We start from the raw sequence: 26,209 nt of genomic DNA on the forward strand, positions 1-26,209 counted from the left end.
GTGGTGGAGATGGATCTCCCATGTCATGGTGTGATGTTGTGGTGGTTGTCTTCTCATCCTTGTTCCTCAAGCTCCTTAATGGTGTAGGGATTATGGGTTCTTGAGTAGTTAGTGATGGTTTATAGTGTTGAGGTGGCTGTGGAATTGATGGGTGGTGGAAGTGGTGGAGATGGAGATTGGTGTTTTCTCTAGAGAAAAAAATGGGTCTTGGCTAGGATGAAGATGATGGAATGGAGTCAAGAATGATGAAGATTAGGTCTTTTGTCTCTTTTGATCAGCTATGTCATGTTGGTCCCAAGATGTGCAAGAGATGCTCTTACACCATTGGTCCCCAAATGGTCCCAAATTTGCAAGGTGACAAAGTGTAAGGAAATGTTTGAATTTCAAGTGGTGGAAGATCCTCACAACCATGGTCTTCCTTTTCCAAAGAAAGGATCCTCTATGAGTGGCATCTCGCAGGAAAAGTTCACCAGAAAAATCGCTAGAAAAGTTCGCCGGAAAAGTATATTTGCAATTTTCTTCCAATCTCCGTGTCTTCTTCTTCTAGCTTCAAATCTCTGCATTTCAAGCCTCAAATTGTCATTTTATTCTCAATGCATGGTTTCCTACAAATAAAAGGAAATGGATTAAAGATGGTAAAATAACATGGAAGACAAATCGTAATTATGGGGCACAATTGCATAAGTAATTTGTGACTCAACAGCGACCAAGAACCGAACCTCTGTTGGTTAAAGGTACGATAGATATAGCTCTCTCTCTCTCTCTCTCTCCCCTCTTCCTCAGAAGGATGATAGGCTGACAATTTCACCTCAGAAGAAGAAGAAACCTAGACGCCCAAAAGGGTTCAAAAACAAAGCCAAGGTGGATGGCACTTCTGAACATCTGAAGACTTCTCATGTGGAGGTCAAAGGGGGGAACATTTCCTCAAAATACTTGAGGCTGAGGATGTGGTGACTGAAGCTCCTGTTGTTAAGGAGCCTACTGAAGTTATTGAAGAAGTGATGACTTCAATAGTGGAGAAACCTGAGGAAGTGAATAATGTTGTCGTTGAGATGGAGGACTAGGAAGTGATTCCTGATTCATCTGCAGAGGTGATTACCTCAACTAAGGATGTGGACACTATTTTGGTTTATGCAGTGGAAAAGATTGACAAGATGCTAGTAGCTTCGTGGGTAGCTTTATTTAATTTCAGAGTTATTTAGTTTTTTATTTTTGCCCTTATTCAAAAAAGGTTGGTGTGTTAGGGGTGTACTTTGAAGTATGCTTGGATTTCGGGTGTGCTTGTTTGGTGTACTCTATGTAATGGCTTTTTCTGATGGCCCCATGTATAAGCCGTTATTATACTGCTTGCTGTAATTCATAAATGGATGACTTTTTTAACTCAAAAAAAAATTGTTCACTTCATCAAATAACAAAATAAATAAATAAATAGTCAGAATTTGAGAATAGACTTGCTTTGTAGTTGAAGCATCTTTCAAATGTTTTAAACGAGTTATGTAGGCATCTTATTGTTGTACGAAATTGAACAAAATTGTTCAAGGAGAACCTCATATTAGAAAAGTGTCAAAATAAAATATAACATGTAGGAGAGTGATTTATGCTAATTGCACTGAGGCCTTTTACGGAATAGGTGATTGGTCGTGTCAATTTAGGTATACACTGCTTTTTAATTTGTCTTTATATATAATCGTCCATATTGCCCTAAATATAATGAATTTTTCAAAGTAATATAGTGATATTTTTATGAAAAATTTAAATAACAAAAGGAATCATAGCAACAACAGTCAAAAATAAATTGTTCAATATATGACAGCAATAATCCAACTCCCTCAGAGAGAGAAATACAAGCACCATTGCCAATGTAAACCACTTGTTTTCAGCTAGCTAGAACAAACAAGAAAATGATTTCTTTGATAAATCAAAGTACAGAAAAAGAATGAAAAACAAAAGAACTAACTCATGCCACACAAATGATAATCTATAAATAATTACCAGCAACGTCCTGCTGCTTAGGCCCTCTATCTTTTATAGTTAGATTTATTTCCCTACATAACAAATATCAACATAATCACCGCTAAAAGTTATAAATGGTCTCTCTAGTTTGGATTGATGCTTAATATTAATTGTGTAGTTTAAGAATGATTAATTTTATCCTTGAGGCGGGTTGTTGTATGTCCTAGCCTTCCTCGTCTTTTGCAGTGTTCTAAAAATCCTTTGGGCCGGGCCTAGGCGCTAAAAGGTTGTTAGCCACCTCGATTAGTCTAGACAGGTCCTAGGCATGCAGGGTTAAAGAAAAAATGTTCTTTTTCTTTTTTTGAGAAATATTTAAAACTAACTTTTGATTTGTGAGTACTTATTAGAGCATCTTTAGCACACTCTCTATTTTGGCTTCTTAGCTATTTTGGAGAGCATGTTTAGCTTTTTATATATTTTAGCAGCTGCACCAGACTCCTAAATGGCTCTCTATTATAATTTTTAGTTATCTCGCTCCTAAATATAGAGAGCGAGATGATGCTCTCTATAATTTAAAACATTCATTTTGACTTATTTTAAGTAATTTATAAATATATTTAAACCATTTAATCTTCTTTTAAAAAATAATATAAATTCAAAACTAGCTAAAATAGAGAGCACTGATGCAGACGTATTTCTAAAGTGGCTAGCCAAAATGACTTTTTAGCTACTTTAGCTAAAATTTGACTCAAAAATGGCTAGCATTGCTAAAGATGCTCTTATGTACTTACTTTTTCCCATGTTTTCAATCAATTATTGCAAACTATAATTTTTTATTATTTTAATTAGACACTTAATTATATGTTATATAATAAAGTTAAAAAATAAAATATCCGCTTAGGCGCCCGCCTAATCCTTGCTTAAGCAATTAGGCGCTAGGCTTCTCTCCACCGACCGCCCAACGCCTAGCGACTTTCAGAACATTGATCATTGGTACTTTGTTTTTTGAAGGGGTAGGATATGTTCTCTCCTTATGCTTGCATCTTCCATTATTTTAATAAAATTTTCACCTTGCTATGTGTGTAAGGTGTGGAGAGAGAGGGGTTTTTTTTTGAGCTTTTCTTGCATGTAGACTCTGTTGCTAGAGAGAATGACTTAGAGTGGTTTGGTGTAGTAGCCTGGCAATTGTGGCATGAAAGGAATAATAGAGTACATGGTAATTATGCCTTGGGCCCAGAGAAGGTGATAGAGAAAGCAGTTTGTTGGTGGGAGAATTATGTAAAGGTGAGTATGGAAGATGGTGCAGCAAAGGAGGGTGGCCATGTTATGGCAGTGGGGTCCTCCAATTTGAGGTTGAAGCGGTGGGTAAAGCCTAGGCATGGTGTCATCAAATTGAATATTGATGGTGCCCTACAATTGGATCAAGGAGTGTAAGGAACTGAGGCTGTGTGTCGCAATGAGTTAGGAGTTTGTGTTGGGGTTTTGGCCGTGCCAGGTGTTGGCTACGTGAGCCCCCAGACGTGTGAATTCCTTGCTCTTGTCAATGGGTTACACTTCTGTATTCAAGCAGGTTTCTCACATGTGGAAATTGAAGGGGATGCCCATAACGTCTTTTTGGCTTTGGACACCACTCAAGAAGACTTTAGCATGGATGGAGCTATAGTAGATGAAGCAAAGATACTTTTAAGTCAATTTCAGTCTTGTAGTTGGGGTTTTGTCCCTAGAGAGTGTAATAAGGCTGCCCATTGTGTGGCCAGAGCAGCTTTGTCACTATCCTACCCTACTTATTGGTGGATGATGGCGCCAGATTGGCTTGCTCAAATTTTAGTCAATGAGTCTGGTAGTTGAAAGTTTGTGAAATGGAGTGTGGTACTCTTCCCAACCGACTGTGGTGGGTTTAATGAGGTCACTATATACTCCTTGATGTAGTTTTTGTTTACGAATGAATCATTCTTTTGATAAAAAAATAATAATAATGAGCATTACCCCAATCCACATGAACCATTTATTACTTTACCCTATAATCACTACGGCAATATTCCGGATTATGTGCTAGTAAGTTACCAAACAAAAGAAGACTAAATTTTATTAATTAGTTATAATGAGGGTTGCAGGGATGGCAAGGCACTTGCTTGAGTAGAACCCCCACCCAAGTTCGAGCCCCAACATTCACAAGTCCCTCATTGGTGAGTATTGGCCATGAGGGCCAAATGCCTGCAGGGTTTCAAGGTGGAAAACTTTTGACCAACAAGGTATGATTGCTCTCACGTGGTAATTGGTGCTGGACCCAGATGTTAGCTGGGTTCCTGCAAGCCACGAGCGGTTCAAATGTTCCTGGACTGGTGGGCTGCCTCTCTCGTCCAAATACATTTAAACCTCTATATATTAATAGCCTTACAACTAGGGCTGTCAATTCCGACACGACCCGATAACACGACTCGAAACCCGCACGAAATAAAGTGGGTTGAACCCGCACGATTAAAAAGCGGGTCGGCGGTGGGTCAACCCGCCATGACCCATTTAATAAATGGGTCGGCCACGGGTCAACCTGCCAACACGAAGTGAACCCGTCTAACCCGATTGTGCTATGTTTCTTCTTAAAATTTTGAACGTTCGGAGTATTTGATCATAATATTAGACAATTTGAAATATTTCGCTTTTTAATTATTGGATTTAATTATTTATGAATTATATATAATTATTTATATTCTTCGTTTTGTGGAGTTTTTAGTGAATTTAATTAATTTATGCATTTTTTAAGTTAAATGGGTCCAATTGTTAAAGCTTAAATGGGTCATTTTGTCTAACAAGGCACGACTTATTTATTAAATGGGTTAAGCGGGTAACCCGTTTAATAAACAGGTTGGGTTTGGGTTTAAATTTTTGACACGATTATTAAATGGGTTGGGTTTGGGTTTATATCTTGCGACACGACAAATACCTTGACCCGACACGAACCCAACCCGACACGACCTATTGACAGCCCTACTTAGAACCAAGAAAATTATACTAAGTTAGCGAATATTAAATCATCGATAAACTAATAACTTATTAGTTTATCAATATATATATATATATATATATATATATATATATATATATATATATATATATATATATACTTTATTTTTCTTAAATATTGTTGTATTTTGTTCAATATGCTATATTGACTGAGGAGCAGATAATTGTGAGCGTCATGGGAAATTATCAAGATGATGAAGTTGAAAATGATAGTTCTACTATGGAGCCTGTTTCGTGAAAGAAATCTCCCAAAGCAATGATGACATTAAATAATTTTTTGTTGCAACATGAGAAAACCACATCAGAACTTCTCACCATGTGAAGAAAAAACAGAGATTAGACCCAAGGTGACATCAATTTCAAGAAAAAACATACAACGATTGAGCCATTATTTATGAATGCCTCATAATCGAATCATAAACACTATGTATCAAAGAATAATTAATTTATAGATTACATGGGGTCTATATAAATTTTTATAAATGTATTATTTTATAAATTTAGCGAGTTATTAATTTAGCACCCACTACCTAAGATCGAGGTCATGGGTTCGAGTCACCATGGGGCTAGGAGTGAAATCTTTTGATCCTCTTAAAAAAAAAAAAAATTAGCACGTTGTCCTAATCAAAAATATTATTTAATTAAAAATTATTAATTTATTAAATATTAAATTATCAATGTTACAAAAAAAATTATATTAATTAGTATCTGCTGTTGAGACTTGGGATAGGTGACAGACTATTTAAAAGAAGGGTCCTTGACCCAAAGCACTAAAATTGACAAAAATTATCTCACTTACCCCAGTAACAGATTTTTATTCCCACTTACACATTTTAAAATAAAATGACAATTTTACCCTTCGCATAATTAAGAAACTGCATCCATGCCAGTGTGTCACTCTTTCTCTCTCTCCTCTCTCTCCACGCCGACGACGACGATGGCGGCACGGTGTCTCTCTCATCCTCATCTCCTCCACCACCGTACATCTTTTCCTCTGCCAACGACGCCGTTTTTGCCCCAACATAGCATCTGAGGCAGTGAGGCCTCTGGTTTCTCTGTGAACTCGTACTTCGGCAGCGAGATTTCGTGCGAGTTAAGCAGAGCCTCGGTTGGATTGGAGAGTGAGGTGAGGTCGAGTTTGAAGAAGAGAAGCTTCGGGGAAACCAAAGCACCGTCTCGGAAGTTACTCGATTGGGTTATGGAGGAAACGCGGTGAGGAAATCGGCCGCCGGAGGCGGTGAAGTTGAGGCTTCTTAGTCGTCGTGCGTAGAGTCTAATTCTGGAGCTGATTTTGGAGGCTTCGTTGAGAGAAAGGTGAAGCTGAAGACTAAGAGCGGAATTGCAAAGGTAATTGGAGGTTCTGAAGCAGTTACTGAATCAGCAATTTCCGAGTTCGATAAGGTCTCACTGAAATTCAAGGAGCAAGAGATAACAGAGCACTGAAATTTAAATTCCACGGAGCTCTAACTATTCTTCCAGTCACGGGTCTGCTACCGGCGAAGAAATTTTCCGATTTGCAGAGTACGAAGCAATATTGAAGTGTTTGAGCCATGATGGTCCTCTTCTGAGCAGAAGGCTTCATGGTTTGCTCCGATTTGGTGCCCAGAGCATTATCTGGGTGGCCAAACCATTTTGTTTTGTTTTTTTCTGTCTTTTTTTTTTTTTTTTTTTTTTTGGTAAATTGTGGGTCTGAGAATGAAAGAAAAACGAAAAAAAAAGAAGAAGTTTTATACAATTTGATCTTGTTTTATACATGCACAGCTTTGAAAAGAATTCCATCATCTAATTTGGTCTTGTTTTCATTATACAATCTGTTTTTGTTTTGTTTTTTTTTTTGGTAAAATGGGGGCGGAAGGCTCAGAATGAAAGGAAAAAAAAAAACAGTTTTATCCCGGAGCAATAAAGGGCTATTGGGGGGCAATAAATGTTTTGAATTGATGTAATTTCCTCGTTTTTTTCCTTAATCAAAGTTTTATGGTGATTAGTTCTAATTCCGATGACTGAAATGTCTATTGGGGGCAATTCATGTCTATTGGGGGGGGCAATAAACCTCTCCAACCCCATATGAGATCTCCGACAACCTCTTTGGGGACTTCCGGTGAGGTTTCATAAAGGGCAATAGACGTCTATTGAGAGGCAATAGACGTCTGTTTGGGGCAATAAACTTTTTTAGCGACCTATAAGATCTCTAACGACCTCTTTGGGGACCTCCGGCGAGGTTTTCAGAGAAATCTGGTGAGTGGCGGCCGGTGACAGGATTCCGGCGATCGGTGGCGAGAATCCGACTGCCGGTGACCTGAATCAGGACATCGTTGGCTAGATTCCGACGACTGGAATCTGACAGCCGATGACCTAACTCCTGCGAAGTCTCCTATGGCTTCTCTCTCTCTCTCTCTATGTAACAAATGGGTGAGGGTAAAATAGTCTAAAAAAAAAAACATAATTAGGTAATAGGGAAGACCTTATTAGAGTCTTCATAGATAAAGGTGTCACGCCCCGAATTTTGAATAATAAATTCAAATCCGAAACATGAATAAACAATTAATACAAATAACGTTCTGAATTTTTTTTTCTCAGAAACAAACACACCACTCGCCACTCAACACAAAACTCGAAAACCTCGAGTTAATTATTACAATTCACTCTTACAAAGTAAAATCGTAAAGCTCTAAATGAGCATAACAAACCTCACAATATAATGCTGTAATTCACATAACACTACTCTAAGCAGCCCGATCACCGTCCTGGTTCTCCTGACCTGTAGGATTACCCGCTACACAATTTGAATAGTGTACCGGGAGTTGCAACAACACAAAACCCGGTAAGCTTTTTACAGCCAGTATGAGTAAACAAGAAAGAACTGTTGATTTTAAATTACAATTCTTATAACTCAACAACACAACCAACAATCTCAACATCCACGACGCAAACGTCAACCAATTCAATATCACCACTTTGGTCCTATCACACAACACTATCACCACTTTGGTCCCATCCCATAACACGTTAGAGCTCTAACTGCCTCGTTACCTCTGACACCTTGGCCTAGGGTCAAGCAACGGCAAAAATACTTCGGTTAACACTATAACCGTCGCGCTTTGGACATCCCCGTCCTCAGCACCATATACTTCGGTTAATAATAAACCGTCGCGCTTTGGACATCCCCGTCCTCAGCACACAACTTCGGTTAATAATAAACCGTCGCACCTTGGACATCCCCGTCCTCAGCACACAAACACTCCGGTTATCCTTAACCGTCGAACTTCGGACACCTCATCCTCAGAACCCTACATTCTCTAACTCTATACATCCTCCAATGTAAATCATGAATATTAACAAGAACTCATCAATCATGTTCATCACATATAAATATGGTAAGTCACATGTCAATTCATAATAATTTAATCATCCCAATTCCACACTCTTCAATGTCACACCATTCATATATAATCAAGTAAATATATATATACGTAATTATCCGCTCAGGGATAATCACTAATACCAACTATAGTTCACATGCAATAAAACCGAGAAATTCATTTGTATAGTAAAAATCATTTTACTTACCCATGGACCGTAGTTGATCAAGTCCATATGATTTAAAAACAAATATTTATTCCATAAATATTTTCACGCAATTACGACAAAATAAGGTAATTAAATTTATTCGGTTCGTAATATGAACCACGTGAGGTTTACTCACCTCTAAATTCCCGCTGCGTCTTCTTAACAGCTCAAAATACAATTTCACGAATCGTCCGCCAAATCAAACCGTCGATCACCTAATCAAACATGACCTTAACTTAGCAAATAACTCAAAAACATAATCAAACGACAATCCAACGGTCGGATTGAAATTAAATGATGATCCAACGGTCGGATCCTCACGGATCGCCTTCCTAATCACTGTTTTGCATTTATACGAAGATCCAACGGTCGGATCTTCGCCCATGACTACACAAAGCCACTGGGACTGTCATAAGATCATCATATCAAAACTACAAGTCCATCTGACGGTACTAACTTCACAGATCACAAATCTAACGATCGAAATCGATCTAAACTTAAAAATTCATAACTTAATCATACGATATCCAAAAATTGCGTATAATATATCGAAATGATCGTATTGAAATATAGAATCTGAAAATGTACAGAAACCATATTTTTGATCCCCGGAGGTGGCCGGAAAGGGCCGCCGGAGTTAGTGGCAGAGCCGCCGCCGACCACCACCAATGGTGTCGGGGCCGGGCTGCTCTTCTTCCTCTCATCATGCTTGACAACTTTCATAACTAGCACGAAGTCTGAAAATGACCGGAAGGGGTCGAAAATTACCTTGAACAGTATGAAGGTGGCCGGAATTTTCCAGAAACCGGCGAGAAACTGCAGAAAACGGCGAGCTCCAATTCGACGTAAAAACGTCAATTTAAGGCTTCGATTCCTTCTGAAGAGTTGTTAAGAAACTCAAGAAGAACTCACTGGTTCAAGAATCACAGAAAAATATGGTCTGTAGCTCGAGATATACCGATCGAAAGCTTCGGTGGTCGGAAAAATTCCAGAATTTTGCAGAATCCGGCAAGGCTTGATTTCGACGTCAAAACTTCAATTTCAGGCTTCGATTCCTTCTAGAGAGTTGTTAAGAAACTCAAGGTGAGTTTACCAGTTCAAGAATCACTCAAAACGATGCACTACAACTCGAGATATACCTATCAAAAGCTTCGGTGGTGGTGGAAAATTTCCAGAATCCGGCGAGCTCCGACGAACGTGAATCCGATCACTCCAGGTGCGATCCTTCTAGAATGATGATCAGAAGGTTGAGGCGAGTTCAGGGAGCTAAGGATCGTGAGTTTTGGTGGCCGGAGCTAGGAGAAAACCGGCGTTGACCGATTTTTGTTTCAAAGTTTGCGGCTCCGACTGCCGGATTTGAGGCCGTTCCGGTGGAAGTGATCACGTCTAGCAGGTAGGCGGCGTCGAGGCGAAGGCAAGGGAGGTGGTCTGGTGTCGATTGGTGGCCGGAGGAGGGAGAACTCGGCCGGAGAGCTTTGCTCTGTTTTTTCTGGGCTCGGACGCGCGCAAGAGAGAGAGAGTTCGGTTTCCAGAAATGGAACTGAAATTATTTTTGGTAATTTCCAAAAATGGCAGCTTTATACTAAACTGGAAACTTTTTCAAAAAAATCATAACTAATTCATACGAACTCTGATTTTTGCATACCACATATGCACGAGATCGTATCGACGAGCTCTACAACTTTCATGAAGGAAGTTTTCCCCAATTATGAACGTATAAAAAGTCAACTCCTTTGACCTCCCCTAAAACGTTCAGTTTTCGAATAAAAATTGTTCGAACCAATTTCACCACTCCTCCAAGCTTCATACTTTCTCCCATGACCACGAAATCATTTCTAAAATGTCCTCGGAAAAATAATTTAGATTTTTCGGGGTATTACAAAAGGGGAATTAAAAAAACTTAATGGGGTAAGTAGGCAAAAAAATCTTTAGAATTAGAGTAAATGGACAAAATCCCTTAAAAGAAAGGGTCCCGATTTGGAACAAATTTGGAAAAAGAAAAAAATTCCAAATTTGGAAAAAGAAAAAAATGCCATGTAATAATGACCAATTCCAATTCCATGCGCAATATCTTGCCAATTTGCACTCATGCACCAACTCCACTGAGCTGTACTTAACATCAGCGGTCTAATCCGCATATCCCAACACGTTTTCTCCATTCCAAATCCTCAAAGTAACTCTCAAACCCACTCGAAATCCAGACGATCAGTCATAGAGATGGAGTACTCCCACCTCTTACCTGTTGTTTTGGCATTTTCAATAATATTTCTCTACTCTCTGATACTAAAATACTCCTCAAGGGTAGCGAGAAAACTCAACCTTCCACCGCAAGCCGGCGGCGCTAGGCCGATAATCGGCCACCTCCACTTATTGAGAGGCTCATCAGAACCAGCCCACATAGTGTTGGGTAAGATGGCCGATCAGTACGGACCCATCTTCACTATGAAGATGGGGATGAAGAGAACCATAGTCGTCAGCAACTCGGAAATGGCCAAGGAGTGTTTAAAGACAAATGAGGTCATCTTCGCCGGCCGTCCGAAGAGTCTAGCCAGAGAAACCCTCGGCTACGACGGTGCCTTCTTTGTCTTCAGCCGTTACGACCACTACTTCCGTAAGATACGGAGGATAGTCATGAAGGAAGCCTTGTCCAGCCACCGCCTCGAAACCCTAAAACACATTCGGGAATCCGAAGTAAAGGCGGCGATAAAGGGAATCTTCGACAGAATCAGGAGGAGGGATGGTGGTGGTTCGAATTCGGAGAAGGATTCCGGGGTGGTGGTGGAGATGGAAGAATGGTTTGAGGGCATAAACGAGAACGTGATATTTCGGATGATAGTAGGGAAACGATTTTCGGAAGCTGGGAAGATCTTAAACTCTGAGAAAGGTGATTTGATTTTGAGGGAGAAGATTAGGGGATATGTGAAATTGCTTGCGGCTTTCGCAGTGTCCGATACGATTCCATTCTTGAGGTGGTTGGACTTGTTTAGGGTTAAGAGAGAGATGAAGAAGATGGCTAAAGAGGTGGACGTTCTGCTTGAAGGATGGTTGGAAGAGCATAAGCAGAAGAGGAAGATGAATAACTCAAAGGGTGATGGTGATGATAATGAGGAGAGAGATTTCATGGATGCGATGATTTCAATTCTAGATGGTGATGACAATGTTACTTCTACTTATGATGCTGATACTATCAATAAAGCTGTCTCCTTGGTATGCGCATTTTGAACACCCAAATTCTCACTTGCTCTATACTAGCTTCCTTTTTGTTTGTGTTTTTTTTTCTTCATTATAGATTGGATTACTATATATTGGAAAAAAAAACAGTTATTTGCACTTCTAAAAAAAATTATCTTTGTGAGTATTTACATGATTTGAAGAAATTAATGATCACCTATCATCGAATTTAAATTTAATGATATGTAACCAAAAATCTCATGGTCACTGGTGACCAAAAATTTCATGATCACTGGTGACCAAATGAATATCTCAATAAAACAAACAATTTGGTCACCTCTCAAGCATCGATCTTCTTCTTTTCCTTTCTTCCTTATTGTTTTTCATCTTCTTTTTTGGGTCTGTAGGTACATGTAGTTCTATTTTGAAAGATAATTATGGTAGGCAGTTATAATTTTTTTTCTCTCGAGCAATATACTCTTTGCATGTTGCTAAGTCCCAAGCAATATTGTTACTCAAATATTGATTTGTACGTGTTTTGCAGACTATTATCTTAGGAGGTATAGATACTATAACCGGGACATTGACATGGATTCTGACTTTACTTCTCAACAACCGCGGAGTGCTAAAGACGGCTCAACAAGAGTTAGATCAACATGTTGGTAGAGAGAGGCAAGTCAAGGAATCAGACACTGAAAACTTGGTTTATCTCCAAGCCGTTATCAAAGAAACCCTGCGCTTATACCCTCCTGGACCAATCCCAAGGCCTGATCACGAGTCCACGGAAGACTGCGTCGTCGGCGGTTACCATATCCCAGCAAAAACTCGCCTCGTGATAAATATTTCCAAGATTCAACGTGATCCGAAGGTGTGGCCTGACCCGAATGAGTTTCGACCTGAGAGGTTTCTCACAACTCACAAGAGCGTTGATGTTAGAGGTCAGGATTTTGAGTTGATACCCTTCAGCAGTGGCAGAAGAATTTGTCCTGGAATGTATCTTGCCCTAAAGAGTATGCCTCTTCTTCTCGCTTCTTTGCTTCACAGTTTTGAATTTTCGACCCTAGGGGATGAGCCGGTTGACATGAGTGAGGCAGGGGGACTGACCAACCATAAAGCTGGCAAAGTTGAAGTCTTTCTCACTCCACGCCTTCCCGCTCGACTCTACGAGCATTAATGTTTCTTGCTGTAGTTTGGGGTTAGTTCTCATTTTTATGTACTCTTGTTGCAACAAAAAGGTTTCTAATAACAAAGTTGTAAAGATGAACGTTACCATCTCAGTCCAAGTAGTTCAGGATTCTGTCCAAGGTCCATCAATTAGACTCGATCAACCAGTGATCTCTAACGTTGGACAGAATTTTAAGTTTGCACTGAGATTGATAACGAACATCCCAAGGGCCGGTGTTGGTAAAAACTTTTCTACTACAGGAGCAACATTGAAATGTATGCTATTTGTGACTTTTCACTTGCTAATAAGGCAAACTGCTAGCTGTATGTGGTTACATTACAACTTTGTTTATTGAGTGTAGGTTTCATATAGTTTCTTTTTGCTTATATATATTACAATTGATTTCGAGCATTTGTATCAGGGATCAATCTCATGCAATGTGTACAATCAAGTTCCTTATTTGGAACTTACAGATGGGGGACCTTCTAAGCGAATATAATCATACATGATCCCTTGAAAAGGGCCAGTGCTTCTTGGTTGAGTTAGAAAGATAGTATTGTCCCCCTCAACAAGCCGAGAGCTCGGTATATTGACATTGTAAAGCCAATAGAGGCCATGGATTCCATGTCTTGCAATGGAATTGTCCCTCCCTATCAAACCACTTGTGAATAGAGGAGGATTTTCCTTTGGATTGTTTACTCGAACCTACAAAGATGTTAAAATTTACAAGTTAATAATGAAAAAGAAGATATATATAGCTAACAAGATTCACATAAAGAGAGAGAGGAAAAAAAAAAAAAAATGCTAATGTGGAATTCGACAAATTGCCTCAAAAGACTTGAGTGTAGTCAACGAAAGCTGGACAAGTAAAATGTGATTTGGCCTGCCGGATTCTCCATCTCAAGCTAAGAAGAATTTCTAAATCTGCACTCATCTACATATCATTACAAGTTAAATAGTGGATAGTGGTTTAGTGCATAGTTTCATACCTGTAATTCAGAAAGAGTTGCAGATGCTAGTGCTACTCTCAGCTTATAGGTACCGTTCTTGTCTACATCATCAAGCTTGAATTTGATTTGCCAAGTTGTTGCTTGATACTTATTGTCATCTTTCTTCCTGCAATAAAAGAAACAAGGAAACTATGTTACAGGTAAATCCTGAATCACTGCAATCACAATACGAGAGGAAAGGGGTGCTGACCTGGTAACCTGAGCAAAGAACCAGTCTTTGCTATAGTCACTAACACCAACCGTGTAAACCAAGTCTGCATCAGGATATAACTCTGTGTATCTATCCCACAGTCCATACTGCCTAAACCTGCCAAGTTAGTTGCAACATTATACACCAATATCTTAGTTTGATATTTTTTATGTCTACCTCTGATAATTACAATGATCACTAATATTCGAAATAGTTTGTGAGCAATCTGACACTGACAATAGAACCAATCTTTGGCCATCTAATATGAATATGTTATGAACGATGTTAGCTGCCTAAAAGCTTAAATGCCAAAGACTGAGTTAGCAATATAAATATAAATGCCAACACTCTTCCTTAAATGCAGCCTTTCAACAAGATACGGATACAAACAGATTTAATTGGAGCTAGCATGCATGCAACCAATGCTCTAATAACATGTTAGACAATCCCGGACCCAAAACATTTACTTGTAGAGGAATGGTCAAATGACAACGTAAATGATCAAATATTACAGTAGCTAGCATGCAAGGCTAACCTGTCCGGATGGTTGACAAAGAGATTGTTAATGTAGTTGGGATTAGGATCAGGAACATAGAACTCTGCAGCAGATCGATCTGGGATGCCTATTTCCCATAAGGTTGGGCCATCTCTAGGAGGCTCATACACAAGCTTACCCATATCAACCTCGCAACCTACATTGCATTACATTGTTTCCATTTTTGAATGCATGAGATATACATTCAGTTCACCATAATCTTGTACAAGAAAAACTAAGGAAGCTCACCCTACCTGAGGTTATATTGATAACATCATCATATTGATAATCTCCAATAAAACCAGGGACCCATGCATTAAGGTTATAATCACCAGTCCGTATGTCATTGATAGAAAAGTAGCCATCCTCGTCTGTTGTTGTCCAAAATTGATAGTCCTGGAAATAAGTAACTAACTATGAGATTAGGAGGAAATTAAAGTAAATTTGCGGATATGCATGTTGATCTAACAAATGGAAGAACAAATAGATATGCCATTTCTCTCACTTTCAATTTATTGATCAAGATAATTCACTTTTCAATTACTAATGCATTTTGAAGTGAGAATTACATCAATCTAGACTTCAACTTAATACAAGAATCCATAGGTTAATGATTTTGACTGATAGTTTGTCAAATTAACACATCATTCGGCAGAAAGTTAAGAATATGTTAAAATTATGCAGTCCAAAATTCAGTCACCTTGCACTCTCTTTGCCATGACCCAACGTCTCCTGGCGGGGCTAACCCGACATATGCACCATTGGCTGATATATAATCATCGCTAATATATCTAGATATGTCAAAATTATTAGAATAACATAGATATCAAAGCTAATTACTTATACTTCAAAATAATAGTAGTAAGAAAATTAAAGATCGACCTGAACAACAAATGAGCAGGAAATAACCAAATTCATGTAGACATTGTCAGATTGAATTCACATAAACTCATACTGCAAAATACAACGCAGAGAGAAACTATATAGACGTCCTATATAACATTTTGGTTTACCCATTCTACCACACATATGCTAATTAACCACAGACGAAGCATGTTAAATACTACTGTACTAGTGCTAAAGAAGTCCATGTTTAGACCGAATTAAAGTTTGTCATATTGATTGATAAACAGATTAGTCCACCAACTGTCACATCATGTGGTGAACGAACTGCAAATATGGTCTAACTGGTCATTTCTAGGATTATTATGTATGCATACCCGTCTCGGATAAGTAGTCTACCACTAACGTCACCACGTTGGTCCGACTTGGGAAAATCTTCAGATGCTGGGAAGCTGTATGGCCAGCTTTGGACTTCAATCATCATCTGAGTGAAGCAATCCATTAATTTATTTAGCTCAGAGAAATGTGCCAGTTATCAATTTATTTAGCTCAGAGAAATATATTTGTACAAGAAAATAAATTTACTTGTATTTTAGCATCCTCCCATAGTGAAATCAACGGGTCATTTCCTGCATATTCCGAATTGACATACATAAAAACAGGGCCGAAAACTTTCTTCCAATATTCACCAGCTGCAAATTTTGGCACCAGATCGTCTCCGGAATAATGAGCGCTTAGAAACACCTGATTGATGACCATCATTGTATAATGTTAAATTATCAATGACAAACTTTTAGTACTAGTTAATTATCATGATAGGGCACGTATATGACATTGAGCTTTAGTTCTAATTACCGCAAGGGTGGTAGGGCCAACATGAGAAGTAAGGTTTTGCTTAACAGGTCCACCAGATCGGAACTCGTTGCTGGGTGTAATTTGCCAAAATCCCACCGGCGGATCAGTGCATATCCACCCATGTACCCGGCTATCCTTGTTGTCACATGAGTATTGGTACTTGTCATCCACCTTATAAATCAATGAAGCACATCAAGCATCCAATTAAACAAAATTAGGCCAGGTTTCAATAAAAAGAATACTAGGCTCCCTGAAATTATTGAAGATAGCCAATAGCCACCATATATATATCTAAGTGATGTTAGATGTAGAATATTTAGTTTAATGAGATAAAAGTAAGGGAAAAATTCACCAACGGTGTCTGGACACTTAGGAGACTTTCAGAATGATACCTGAACTTACAAAGTTATCAATGTGATACCTGAACTCATTTTTTCGTATCAACGTAGTACCTACGACCAATTTCCGTCATGGCTCTGTTAAATTTTGCACGTGTGACGCACGTGAGGCCGAAAATAAGGGCAAAAAGACTTATTTACCCTCAAAAGGTTTTTTTTATTGTCTTTCTTTATTTCTTTCTTTCTTTCTTCTTTTTTATTTCTTTCTTTCTTCTTCTTCTTCGGAGTTCTTCCCCGACGGCGCGAGTACGCCTTATTGTTGGACTGGTGTTGTGCTTGGGTTCTATGTGCTAGGTTCAGTGTTCAATTCATGGTATTGTTGGACTGGTGTTGTGCTTGAGGTTGTTTCGTTGTGGGAGATGAAGGTAAGTGGGTCGAAGGGCTGAGAGGAGTATGGGACCAGATCGGATCGCCATGGCTGCCGGAGTGGGATCTGGTTGCCGGTTCGATCGGGTTTGGAGACGGTAACGCACCGGGGGTGACGTTTGGTAGGGGTGGCTCCAGATTGGGTTCGGTGGGAGTTCAATTACGACGGCGGCGACTTGCAGTGACGGCGACATCATTACCAATGGTTTGGACAGGTTGCTATTTGGATCTTCCATGGCCGCTGTTGTTGGGTCTGGCTACTGTTTCGATCTGATACAACACCTGAAAAAGCTGCATCAATAAATTCAGTTGGTGGGTTTGTGCAGCTACTGAGATGTGAGAGAGATAAGCGAATGAAGCTTCGCAACGGCAGAGGTCTGATCAGGTGGGCATTTCGAAAGCGAAACATTCAATGACAGAAGAGCCTCATCGAGCTTCCCAGCAGCCAAGGCAGCACAGCCTGCCTTGTAAGCCTGATCCTCTTTCCGGGCATCAAACTGAGGTTGAGCAGAGCTCTCATTCTTTGAGATTGAAGAAGAGGAAGAAGAAGGGGACGTAGATTCGAGAAGAACAGAGGCGCGTGCGTGTTCAAGATTGCAAATTGCAGTGTTGATCTCGGCCATTAGAGCTTCTGGCATTGATGGGATGGTCTTGAGTTTCACGTCGTCGAAGACGCTCCTCCATTGGGAGCTTTTCTGGGAAGAACCCATTTCACGGAGTTGGGATAAGAACCTGTTTCCAATTCAGGATTTTGAGCAAACACAATCTTTAATAAAAAAAAAATTGAAAGAAAGAAAGAAAAGAAAAGAAAAAGAAAGAAAGAAAATGGAAAAAAAAAACTTTTGAGGGTAAATAAGTCTTTTTGCCCTCATTTTCGACCTCATGTGTGTTCCACGTGCAAAATTTAACAGAGCCGTGACGGAAATTGGTCGTAGGTACTACGTTGATACGAAAAAATGAGTTCAGGTATCACATTGATAATTTTGTAAGTTCAGGTATCATTCTGAAAGTCCCCTAAGTGTCCAGACACTGTTGGTGAATTTTTCCCTAAAAGTAATAGTAACTTACTTCTCCTTTAAGATCAGGCTCGATAGGATTGACGAGTAGAACTGCCTCGGGATACGCCAGGGGTTGGCCTCTAGGTGGTAAACGGTCATCAGGCAACGGCATGTATCTTTGCCTGTTATCTGCCATGGCCATGTAGTGAAACCTGCCCATTCACAATGCTTATACACCTCAGCACGCAATGTTTTCTTGGTATTGCAAATGTTCGAAGATATGGATTCTATACTCGTGAACCTTTTTAGTAGTAATATAACGTGTCTCAAATCCAAGACTTTCAATATGATAGTCAAAGATGTGTGATAGCTCTTGGATTTATAATGAATGTAAAACTCAAACTCATGAATAGGTAATGGCATATTCATGTGTAATGATCACCTATGCATATTGTGCAAATCGGATCTATTGACTCCCTAATCAATGAATCATTGACTAGTGAGTCAATAGGTCCAATTGATATACAATTTAAAACAAGGATTATGAAGTTAGGATATATTTGTGTACTTGTCTTTTCTGAGTTTGAACGCAATTCTAGTTTCTCCGAGCTCAAAAGCAGGCCATTCCTGTAAGTGCTCGTAGATAGCGTATGAGTAGAAGCCTGAAGAACCTCGAACCATTATGAACCTATATATAAACAGAATATCATTTATGATCATCAAATCAATATTGCTGTTATCAATACCTTCATTTTGTTTTATACTTTTATTACATTGATCAACAATGAGGACCTTTTATCAATATTTAAGGGAACGAGCTTGCCCTTCTGGGAGGAATCCCAGGTTCGTGTGAAGGAGAGCTCCACCTGATCATCGTTTTCCACTATAACCTTGAGGTTAGTTCCTTTGATCCTGCATTTATATTGGCAATTAATTATTACAGAAATTCCCAACTGATTCATATAATTATGTCATTCAGTTTACTGAAAATTTGTCCCAAAACAAAATCAGTTTATTGAGAAAGAAAATGTACTAAATAATATCGTTTAGTTGGAAGCATACATTATGTGATAGGTTGTTGGTTAGTTATTTATATTTGAACATTAATTTGTTATGTGTGGGTTTCTCTCAGCTCCATGCAACATACATCACATTCTAACAATTCAAAATTCAATATAAACTGATCGAAGACTATAATTTCAGGACGCCATTTCTGAGATGATGGTATTTCTTCTACTCAAATGGCTTCAAACCTCGCTTCAAGTATTTACCAAAACTAACTCAGTGAGTACCCTAAACCCTAACCACAAGAGAGAGATGGAGGGTTTGAGACTTACACATCAAATATTCCTGTTGTTCCGGTGGTCGCTTCACTCCAAACTAGGTCCCAGTAGCTACATAAATGTTCATTATCCCGAAACTAAATTAAACTTAGTATTGCATGACGAAAAATCAGTAGAAAGACAGATGTGATGTATCTCTAACTAAGCCTCATGTCACTACAACAAAGGTGATCATTTCCGACCAACTTTTACCGATGAGGATATTATTTCGTTGGAAATAACACAATTTCCAACCAAAAATAATTCTCCGTCCGTCCGTTTGGAAATAACTTTTGAGGCTAGCTAACTGTACATACCCTCTATTAATTTCTTCATTACGAATCTCGAGCAAGTTATCGATGCCATTGTATCGTATTCCAGTGACTATTCCCTCTGGATTTGACAATGTCACTTGGACAAACCCATTATCCATCATTACCTGCAGTACACGTGACATGAATCTATTTAGCTTAAATTTTTATGCAGAAACTAACATTTCTATGCAAACCATATATAGTAGTAGCCAGTAATTGAAAATTTGAAATGGATTACATGACGATCTTGAATAAGCAGTTGCACCCCAATAGGTGGCATGATGACGAGACCAGCCGACTGCTATTTTCCGCAGCTTGTACAGCAGTTTCTACAGCAGCTGGGGATTCCTGAAAAATAAAGAACAATGGCACTATAGGTTGATTAAAAGCTAGCAAGATGATGACTATTTATAAAATGAAAAACATAAGAGTATTTGTTCTTACCTCTCTAAAAGCTGAAAGCTAGCTGCATTGTGTAAAACAAAATAGGATTTATATAGGTTTATAAGAACATTATTAATATTACGTTTAGGTATAGTATTCTTGAACTTAAGATAAAGCAATCTTTTCCAAGATACCCTTTTCTTTAATGTCGTTACTTAGTCGGCACCACTGTAAGCGTGCAAGAGTCGTTTGTGTAGATTGTGGAGCAGTTGTACTGTAGCTATTATGATAGTTATTTCCTGGAGTGCTACGAAAGTGTCATTTGACAATTACATAAGCACCTAGTTAATTATGGGCTTAACATGTAGATTTGCTGACATGGATAATCAAGTTAGATTCAATTTGGGATTAGTGCCAGATGTGAGAGAGAGAGAGAGAGATTTGGTCATTATATACACATGGAATAAGTCATCGGATAAGACCATATATCAAACATATAGCAGGATTCAACTACAAATATGAAAATGCAAATCAAATATTACATATAAATATATGAATTTCGTACTTAAGACGGGCTCGAACCACAAGATGGGGGGCCTTCAAGTCGTAAGTAATCATACATAAGCCCTTGGAAAGGACTGGTGCATCTTGGTTGTGTCAGGAAGATAGTATTATCACCCTCAACAAGCTGAGCACCCGGTACATTGATGTTGAACAGCCAGTAGATCCCATGAACTCCATGTCTCGCAACTGAGTTATCTCTCCCTATCAGTCCAGTCGTAAATAGAGGTCGTCTTGCGTTTGGATCGTTGATACGAACCTACAAATGAAACGAAGAAAAAAAAAATCAGTGCCACTTGTAAGTTGTAACACAGTAATGAACAAATCAAGATTTTACCTGCATTTCAGCTAGAGTTGCAGATGCAATTGCCACTCGCAGTTTATAGGTAACGTTTCGATCCACATTGTTAAGTTTGAACTTAATTTGCCATGTTGTTCCTTCATGTGTGTTGTCCTTTTGCCTGCAGTACACCAGCATTAACCAGCAGATATCATTATGTCATTATGATTTCAGAATGACCACCATTTGTTTCAAAGAACCATCCAAACCTGGGAATCTGAGCAAAGAACCAATCTTTACTATAATCACTAACACCAACAGTATAAACCAAATCTTCATGAGGATATAATTCGGTATATCTGTTCCACAGACCATACTGCCTGAACCTGCCATAAGCATAAACTCAATGTTAAATTCGTAACATGAATAAGTCGTAAACTCCCTTGATGGCATTTGAAATGACTATCAGCGAAGCCAGGTGCTATTAGATTATATAAGTACTGTTTCAACCATTTGCACATTGGGAGTAAAAAATGATAGTTTTGACCACCCTGATATGAAGATCCATAAACCGTTAACTCTTTCAAATTGCAATCAAAGATGACTAACCTGTCAGGATGATTAACAAAAAGCTTATTAATATGCTTCGGATCGGGATCGGGAACATAAAACTCTGCAGCGGAACGATCAGGAATGCCTATTTCCCACAATGTAGGCCCATCTCTTGGAGGTTCATACACAAGATCACCCATTTCAGTAAAAGAACCTGGATAACAAGTTAACCAAACCGATTATCATTAAATCAAATGAAAGAAAGGAAACAATTGACTTGGAATTAGAAAGTTGAGAACAACACCTGAGGTTATGTTAATGACTGCTTCATACCGGTAATCTCCAATAAAACCAGGGACCCAGGCATAAAGATTGTACGTGCCAGTACGTATGTTGTTAATGCAAAAGTAACCTCTGTTATCTGCCCTCGACCAGAATTGATAGTCCTAAGAAGCATAAGTATAACAACCATCCATAAGGGTTTGTTCAGGAATGATGTATGAAATATAAATTTGCTTTGCGCATAATTAAGTATAGCATATAACAGATCATTTGAACATTTTTCTGCCTTAATCACAAGAGCAGATGCTTAAACAGGTGACACAAAGCTCCATGCTAACAGCAGTACCACAACAGTATCTATATCTCATTTGAGGCCTAGAAAATCATGAAATTCAATAATTCCAGTTAATCGTCATTCAGCTGGCAAGAATAAAAAAAAAACCTGGAAAAGTAACGAAAATTGGAACCATGAGGATTCTGTTATATGATTTATATCTGAATTGATATGAAATTGGTGGAAAATTTCAAATTACATTTAACACAAAGCACATAGACGAATTTCTTATTGTTCGCTAACCTTGAATACTGTCAACCAGTAATTTTCTATACCAAAGTTACAGGAGATGTTAGGAAATTAAAACCTAGTCACTAGCTATAGAATCAAACTTTACGAGTTTGTTATGCAGACCAAATAGAGGTTTCACAAAGGTCACCTTGCATTCTCGTTGCCATGATCCTACATCTCCTGGTGGAGCCAAACCAACATAAGCATCATTTGCTGGTATATATTCTTCACTAACATACCTGAACATTATAATTACAAAGACTTTAATTACATTTATGGGAAAAAAGGTACTTGAGAATCATCAATGTTTTTCTTTTTGGCAATGAGAACCATCAATTCAATACTTGGAAACAAACTTGAATCAATTTATAACCCACGCATGTCATTACTTTCTTAGTATCAACCTACTATTTGGTATACTTAAACTGAACAAATAAAATAAAAAATAAGAGATAGAGATAGAGAGAGAGAGAGAGAGAGAGAGAGGATAAATGTCAATTTAAACAAACAACCAAACCATATGCATGAATACATAGAAAAAATCATTGCACCAGAGATAGAGAATCCTCTTCCCTGTATTTGCAGGTGTCCTAATTACCAACCTGTCCAAGACAAGTAGTCTACCACTCACATTACCCCGTTGATCCGACTTTTGGAAATCCTCAGAAGCTGGAAAACTATATGGCCAGCTTTGGACTTCTGCCATCATCTGAACATCATTTTGCATCATCATTTACCCATAACATTGCTTTCTTAGTTTACAATGAATGATAAAATACAAGTATTCTGGCAAACCTTAATTTTAGCATCTTCCCAAAAAAAGAATGGATCATCTCTAATTCCCACAGAATTGAGATAGATAAAAACAGGGCCAAAAACCTTCTTCCATGGTTCACCACCTCTAAATTTTGGCACCAGATCTTGTCCCGCATAATGAGAACTATGAAACATCTGACAATAACGCAAAGTTTATAAGCATAGCTAATGTCACCAAATTATAATAACATCTATATTGAGCAAGTCACCCACATTGCAGAATTCTACTAATGACTAGTATTCTAATATCAGCCACATACTGCAAGAGTGGTGGGGCCAACATGTGAGGTTAGATTCTGTTTCAGAGGTCCACCAGACCGGAATTCATCACTTGGTGTGATCTGCCAAAAGCCGACTGGTGGGTTGGTGCATATCCAACCATGAACTTGATTGTCTTTGTTCACACATGAGTACTGGTACTTGTCATCTACCTGCATCTCAGGAAATTGTGTAACAAATGAATCAGAAAACAAACCATCCTATACATAACAAAAATATACAGAGAAAAGCACTGTATTCTCCACAGGTGTAAGATCAAAAATCACTCATTTAATATAAAAGGGCATAACCCACTAACTGGTGAGCTTTCCGCTAAGAAGACAAATGATAAAAACAAACTAACTAGAAAGTGTTCAAAACATTTGGCTTGATAATCCCCACATATACAAAAAGAAACATTAACATAGTACACAATAGTAGGAAATCGTGATAAGAGTACCTCTCCGGCAAGCTCTTGCATCTTGGGATTCAGAAGTAGGACAGCTTCTGGGTAAGCCAGGGGCTGGCATCTTCCTGGCATCCGGTCATCAGGTAGGGGCATGTATCTTTGCCTGTTGTCTGATATAGCCATGTATTGGAACCTATTCCCCAGGTTGAACCATTGTTAATTCAGCAACATTTGCTAAACTACCAAAAAGAGAATATGATATTAAGACTTCTATGTTTGAGCACATGAAGATGGAATAGGTCACTAGATGATGTAAGACACACAACTAGCAGAGAAGCAAACGAAGAGATAGAATAGAACCTTAGGGAAATGAAGTAGAACAGGATGGAGAGAACTAAACTAGGCAAAAATCGATATGTTCTCTATCAATATACAAGTTTCAAGCACTAATCTACAGTGAGGCCTAGTTATACATCCATAGGGGCTATCTAAATATAATTTTATACATAAAAATACAAATAATGCAGTAATAAATATTAAATACTACTTATAAGCTCTATAAACAAACTAAATAATCTCTAAATTGTAGGAAAACATAAAATCTATTTTCATGTACCCTGAAATAAAGACAAAATCTGTTCTTCCATATAGCATACACAGTGCTCTAAATTTGTGTCACTTGTTAGTTATCCTTATAAATGGTTTCTACCAAATCAGCATGCATAACTGGAAAAATATATCTGATGATATGAAAGACGAAGTTTACTTGTCTTTTCTCAGTTTGAAAGTTATTCTGGTTTCACCAATCTCAAAATCAGGCCAATCCTTCAGGTGCTCATAAATTGCATAGGAGTAGAAGCCCGAGGAACCACGAAGCATTACAAACCTGGATAAATTAGAGAAAACAACATTCATGAGAGCAAAACTATAACAAATAAACTCTGTAAATATAAGCCTAATCCTAACATACAGTGGCACTTGGCTTTACTAATGACACTGAAAACTTCAAATAAAGTTAGCAGTGACCTTTTGTCTATGTTTAAGGGAACATATTTCCCCTCAAGAGAGGGATCCCACGTTCTTGTAAACGAGAGCTCGACCTGTTCCTCATTCTCCACAATAACCCTAAAAGTAGTACCTTTTATCCTGTATATTCACCAGATAATTTGTCATGAATAATGATCAGATAGTTTCAAAAGTTGCACCACTAATTTAAGAAAGAAAAGAGGAGAAATACATACACATCAAATGTTCCCTTAACTCCTGGTCCACTCCAGACAAGGTCCCAATACCTATATAATCAGATTGAATCTATAGTCAATTCCTAATCTCATAAGCTAACAAATGTAAGATAAGAAGCAAAGCAAGACATATACTTGTAATCCATGCTTCTCTACCAACATCTATCCGAACTGTTTACCTTAATCTGGTAGTTACTTTAACTTAAAACTTTTGGAAAATTCTGCTTGTCTCAAATACAAACTTAAAGGAACTAAACAATTCACCGCGTACCCTCTATTATGTTCAGGATTGAGAGGTTCAAGCAAATTGTCAATCCCATTATATCGTATTCCGGTGACAATACCATCTGGGTTTGATAAGGTGACTTGGACTATGCCATTATCCATAACCACCTGCACAAGCAAAAACAACACACATAACCGAAAACCATTCACTTTCCTTCCAACAACAAAAATCCAAACTAACCCTTTTAACATATCCAACCATATCAACTTCAGCAACTTCTTGTCTGATTTAAGAAACCAAAAGGCTCAAAAAATTTGACTTACATGGGGACCCTGATTATGCAACCGCACTCCTGCACCTGACATGGTCTGAGACTCTTGTTGTCTATTGAAACCTATCGAACCAACTCTGGATTTGAATCTCTGCCGCCAAGACATAAGGAAGCTTGGTTTTTTTATACTGGGTTATGTTGTGGGTGGTTATCAAGTTACGAAAAATGTGGGAGATCAGAACTTTCAGACTGAAAATGCAAGAGTTAATGCCAATGTTGTTAAAGTTGGATGCTTACTTGAGAGAGAGAGGTGGGGTTCTGAAATTACGGGGATGCCCATGAAAACGTCATCGTCGCTTGTTTCGAATCAATCGTCGTCGGCGAGAAGAATGAGAGAGTGAAGGTGATGGGTGGCAGTGACGGTGATTAATGTGATCAAGAGGGGTGAAGATTGGAGGAGCATGTGTTTATCATTTTGTGGCTAATTTGACAGTTGATGATACCGGCCGTTGCCGCGCATAGGAGGGAGGAAGATAATGACCGGTTGATTTTTAACCGCAACAAAAAGCTTTTTACTTTCATTTTTAACCGTGTATTTTTTTTTTTTTTTTAATGAAAGGGTGGACAATTTTAATAGGAAGGAAAATCATTCATCA

The 26,209-nt window shown here is 38.5% G+C and overlaps 3 protein-coding genes and 1 long non-coding RNA gene across 4 annotated transcripts; 1 reads left to right on the forward strand and 3 right to left on the reverse strand.

Moving 5' to 3' along the window:
* Positions 1-7,573: 7,573 nt before the first annotated feature.
* Positions 7,574-10,336, reverse strand: LOC133745863 (uncharacterized). Its single transcript, XR_009863842.1, has 4 exons — positions 9,681-10,336; positions 9,310-9,599; positions 8,678-8,756; positions 7,574-7,747 (listed from the first exon to the last, which is right to left on the reverse strand). It is a non-coding gene; the product is annotated as an uncharacterized LOC133745863 (long non-coding RNA).
* Positions 10,337-10,711: 375 nt separating this feature from the next.
* On the forward strand, positions 10,712-13,146 carry LOC133743882 (flavonoid-6-hydroxylase-like). The gene is made up of 2 exons (XM_062171950.1): positions 10,712-11,748; positions 12,257-13,146. The coding sequence occupies exons 1-2, from the start codon at positions 10,759-10,761 to the stop codon at positions 12,884-12,886; spliced, it is 1,620 nt and encodes a 539-aa protein (XP_062027934.1). The 5' UTR covers positions 10,712-10,758; the 3' UTR covers positions 12,887-13,146.
* LOC133743881 (probable rhamnogalacturonate lyase B) lies at positions 13,146-20,068 on the reverse strand. Its single transcript, XM_062171949.1, has 15 exons — positions 19,947-20,068; positions 19,712-19,833; positions 19,410-19,466; positions 18,865-18,984; positions 18,641-18,760; positions 18,143-18,284; positions 16,311-16,481; positions 16,041-16,199; positions 15,833-15,939; positions 15,313-15,403; positions 14,867-15,008; positions 14,613-14,769; positions 14,078-14,194; positions 13,867-13,993; positions 13,146-13,582 (listed from the first exon to the last, which is right to left on the reverse strand). The coding sequence occupies exons 1-15, from the start codon at positions 19,986-19,988 to the stop codon at positions 13,334-13,336; spliced, it is 1,923 nt and encodes a 640-aa protein (XP_062027933.1). The 5' UTR covers positions 19,989-20,068; the 3' UTR covers positions 13,146-13,333.
* Positions 20,069-20,556: 488 nt separating this feature from the next.
* LOC133743880 (probable rhamnogalacturonate lyase B) lies at positions 20,557-25,825 on the reverse strand. The gene is made up of 15 exons (XM_062171948.1): positions 25,606-25,825; positions 25,328-25,449; positions 25,057-25,107; positions 24,842-24,961; positions 24,582-24,701; positions 23,867-24,008; positions 23,409-23,579; positions 23,128-23,283; positions 22,935-23,041; positions 22,481-22,571; positions 21,790-21,931; positions 21,543-21,699; positions 21,203-21,319; positions 20,991-21,114; positions 20,557-20,912 (listed from the first exon to the last, which is right to left on the reverse strand). Exons 1-15 carry the CDS (start codon positions 25,717-25,719, stop codon positions 20,658-20,660), a joined length of 1,989 nt encoding a protein of 662 aa, XP_062027932.1. The 5' UTR covers positions 25,720-25,825; the 3' UTR covers positions 20,557-20,657.
* Between the last annotated feature and the right edge of the window lie 384 nt (positions 25,826-26,209).

This window comes from Rosa rugosa, chromosome 4 (assembly GCF_958449725.1).
Source record: "Rosa rugosa chromosome 4, drRosRugo1.1, whole genome shotgun sequence".
NCBI lineage: Eukaryota > Viridiplantae > Streptophyta > Magnoliopsida > Rosales > Rosaceae > Rosa > Rosa rugosa.